Source organism: Pezoporus flaviventris, unplaced genomic scaffold (genome assembly GCF_033815535.1).
Source record: "Pezoporus flaviventris isolate CSIRO_AGI_PZ_B2104156 unplaced genomic scaffold, CSIRO_AGI_Pfla_v1 ptg000191l, whole genome shotgun sequence".
Classification (NCBI taxonomy): domain Eukaryota; kingdom Metazoa; phylum Chordata; class Aves; order Psittaciformes; family Psittacidae; genus Pezoporus; species Pezoporus flaviventris.
Genome location: NW_026892739.1, coordinates 1,216,415 through 1,220,165, shown reverse-complemented (window position 1 = coordinate 1,220,165; position 3,751 = coordinate 1,216,415). Strand labels below are relative to the sequence as shown.

At 58.4% G+C, this 3,751-nt stretch overlaps 1 protein-coding gene across 1 annotated transcript; it reads right to left on the bottom strand.

Annotated features, from left to right (window-relative positions):
• Window positions 1–369: 369 nt before the first annotated feature.
• On the bottom strand, window positions 370–3,471 carry LOC133262156 (leucine-rich repeat-containing protein 37B-like). Its single transcript, XM_061441097.1, has 5 exons — window positions 3,383–3,471; window positions 2,875–2,955; window positions 2,331–2,402; window positions 1,813–1,887; window positions 370–1,569 (listed from the first exon to the last, which is right to left on the bottom strand). The coding sequence occupies exons 2-5, from the start codon at window positions 2,892–2,894 to the stop codon at window positions 1,257–1,259; spliced, it is 480 nt and encodes a 159-aa protein (XP_061297081.1). The 5' UTR covers window positions 2,895–2,955; window positions 3,383–3,471; the 3' UTR covers window positions 370–1,256.
• Between the last annotated feature and the right edge of the window lie 280 nt (window positions 3,472–3,751).

Sequence of the window (3,751 nt, the reverse complement as noted above, 5' to 3'; positions counted from 1 at the left end):
CCCCGGCCTGGACTTGGGCATGGGGACGAGAGGTGCCGGCATCCTCCTCCCGCACACACTGCTCAAGGAGGTCAGAGGGCTCCGGGTCATGCTGCCTCTCACTCAGCAGCTTCAGGAGCAGCTCCGTCCTCGAGACCATCTCGGCGCAGGCCTGCTGGAGCTGGGGCAGGCCACAGTCCTCGCGCAGGGCTCGAGCCACCTGTGCCATGAACCTGCGCAGGGCTCCATCTGGCACCAGAGAGTGCAGGTGGCGGCTGAGCAGGGTGTCAAAGGGGGGTCCTCGCGTGGCCGCGCCACCCGGGGCGCTGGAGCTGCCCTGTGCCGTTGGGCTCGGGGGTTCCTGCTCCTTGTGATGCTCCTTGGGCTGCTGTGTGGTGGTGCTTGCAGGGGCAGTGGGTGGTCTCCCGCCTAGAGAGGAATGCTCTGCTGCAGCCGTGTCCTCTGGTGTGCTGCTGGCAGCAGGGGGGCCGTTTTTAGCCAGCAGAGCATAGAAGAAATGCTGGATAGTGCTCAGTCTCTGCTCTGCTCTACCCTCTGCTGCTGCGGGCTCTTCTTCTGCACCCTCGCTGCCCACTGTCCCATCGCTGTCCTGCTGCTTCTGCTCCTCATCTGTCCCAGCAGAGTCCTGTGTTGGGGATGGTGCTTCCTCCTCATCTTCTGCACTATCCTCATTCTCCATCCTATCAGGCGTGTTGGTCTGCCCCATGGCGTCGGAATGATCCTGACTCTCGCCAGACCGGTCGAGATTTGGGTCCTCTGTTGGGTATTGTGCAGGGGGCTGTGCTGCAGGAGGGCTGGGTGTTCTCTGGTGACTAGAGACTGGGAGGACGTCGCTGAGGTTCATGCTCCGCACTGCTTCCCGTAAGATGGACTCTGCGCGGGTCAAGCCTAAGCCCGGCTCCTGTTTCTGCCAGTGTATGGCTCTTCCTCCCTCCCCTACTGCCACCTCGTGCCCCTTGTCCCTCTGCGCTGGCCGGGCTGTGCTGGGGCTTTTCACAGTCAGGATGCTCATGGCCTTGTGCAGCTTGTTCTTTAGCTGTGCCACGAGCCCCTCTGCTAGGAAATAGAGCCTCCTGGTGTCGATAGAGCCGCTCCAGCCCCTGTGCTGAATGCTCCGCAGCATCAGCGTCAGCTCCTTGGCGGTGTTGCCATCCTGCCTCGAGAGCTGCTGAGGGGAAGGTGCTGATGCATCGGGGCTGCTCAGGCTCCGGGCAACTGTGAGCGTGACGGTTCTCTGCTCCCTGAGTGAAGGCTCCTTAGGCTGGAGATTCAACACGGACCTGCTGTTCCCTTTCTTGGGGGGCACCGGTCCCATTAGGAGCCCTGGTGTCTCTGCCAGGGGAGCTGTAACACACCAAGAGCACTTCAGTGACAAAGAGCTTTCTGCCAGACAAAGGCTCAGAAGGTTCACTATAGCTGGGGGACATGGGCAGGGCTGTGGGCCAGTTACCGCAGCGGGGAACAGTGCTGTTGCACACGCTCATGCAGTCGAAGCTGAGGGTCCTGCACGGGGTCACAGTGCTGTGCTTGTGCTGGCAGAGGCAGCAGGCCGTGTCGATGGACAGCTTGCTAAAGAACAGAGGTTGTGCACAAACACTCAGCATCGCGACCCAGGGCAGCGACTCCAACCCAGGTGGCGCACAGAAACGCCTCAGGGGTCTGCTTCAGTGTCTGCTGCAGCTCTGGGAAACTTCCCCTCGCTCCCTGTGTCCCAATGGACACTTTTGTGCTGCTGGGTTTGTTCCCCACACAGACCCTCTGTCCCAGCAGCTGGGATCTGCTGGAGGTGGGAGCCAGCCACCGCACACTCACAGTGTTTCCAAGCGGGATGTTCTCAGGAGCAGCATGAGCAGCGTCTGCCGAGTCACTCGTGTGGCACCCAGGTCCCTGCAAGGGTTTCAAGAAACACATTACATTTGAGGTGGCGGCACCAGCCTCTGCTCCGGGAACAAGCCCAGTCCCTGCGGCTTGCTGTGCCGGCCGCAGGGGGGGATCTGCTGCTACCTAATCCAGGAGAAAAGACGGAAAACCGTCTCTCTTTCCTGCTGTGCCCTGCTCCCACCCATGGGTCTGAACCAGAAGGGATCCTGCAGATCCCATGGGAGATGGATGCAGACAAGTTCGAGTCCGTGTCCCAGCACCGTGCTGGCTTTGCAGACGGGACACACCAGGACTGCTCAGCCTTTGCCTGGCTCTGCCGCTGCCTCCAGCAGGAGAAGGGTGGGAGAAGGGTGGGATTTGCTGCTGGATCTCTGCTTTCCTGGCCATGGGGCACCCAGAGACACAAAGAAAGATCCACGGTAAGCCGTTAACAAGGAGTCCGTACTTACAGGTGAGTGACTGAAGGCAGCTTGAAGAACCACGTGTCCTCGATAACAGACAGGGGGTTATGGCGCAGGACCCTGAAATGAACCAACACCCCATGTGAGCGGGGGGTGCAGGATGAGAGCGGTGGCAGGGGCTCAGTGCTGCGTGTGTGAGGAAGGGCCTGGGGTGAAGGTTCCGAGCCTGAGCTGAAGGTTACAAGCTGGGGTAGATGCTGATGGGCAGATTCACAACATACATCAGGTCCTGACTATCTCCAGCCCAGAGAGCGAAAGCCCAGAAGTGCTGCTTCTGGAAAACACAACATCTCTTTCTTTCCTCCTCAGCTCACACTTTCTGGTGGCTTCCCTCCAACAGGACTTTCCCTATTTCTCACATTCCCACTGTCCCTGAGCGTTGTCTCTGGTCCTGCACCCAGCCAGGCAAAGGCGTGGCCTGACAGAGTTGTCATTCAGCATTGATGCTGCTGCCTACTGGGGGTAAGAGGTAAGCAGAACACAGTGACAAGTGCCACTGCTCTGAGCTACCCTTAGACCTTGGAACACTCACAGCGTCTGGAGGAACTGCATCCCGTGCCATGCCCGGAAGGTGTCGCTCCGGATCTGAGTGATGAGATTTCCCTCCAGGCTTCTGGGGAAACAGGAGACCGCAGAAATGAATTGGGTCTGAGCCACAGGAAGCTGGAGAGAAGCAGCACTGATTTGTAGGAAACAGCCCCATCCAAGGTGGAACTGGGGGGAAACTGCCATTTTCTCTCCTGCTGTTTGTTAACCTGTCCAGGAGAGGAGATGAAGTGCATGCGTGCTGCATCTCTGCCTGCTCCAGGACACAGCAAGACTCAAGACACAGCTTCTATTCCTGCTGTGTTTGCAGAAGCCATGGCCCCATCCTGGCATGGCCACCAGCCACTCCCTGAGCTCCTGAGCTCGGCTGCTCCTTCAGCAGGAGAAACCGGAGGCCTTCTTCTAAAAATAACTGGAGCTTTTTCCAGCACCAGAAGGTTCTAAATGCAACCAGGCTTCACCAACCACACCAGGAAGGAACTCCCATAACTCACATGGTCTCCAGGAAAGGAAGGTTCTCAAAAGCACACGCCTCGATCAACTGGATTTTGTTGTAAGATAAATCCCTGTTAACAGGAGAACACAAAACGCTGGTGACATTTGCCCTGTCCCGGTTCCTCTCAGGTGCTTTGACATTGGCGGCACAGACGTGCCATCGCTCTCATTTCACGTGGGGTTTCTCTCCTGCACTGGCTTGCAGTGGTGTGTAACCGGAGGTCACGCTCCTGACGGGGGTGGCTGCAGCTCAGAGAGGTTCTCCCAGCTCTGATCCCACCAGGGGTATTTCAGGGCTGATTTTCCTCTGGTAACAGAGCAGGTCCTTTATGCACGCCCCAAGAGCACCTCTTGAGTGAGGCCTCAGG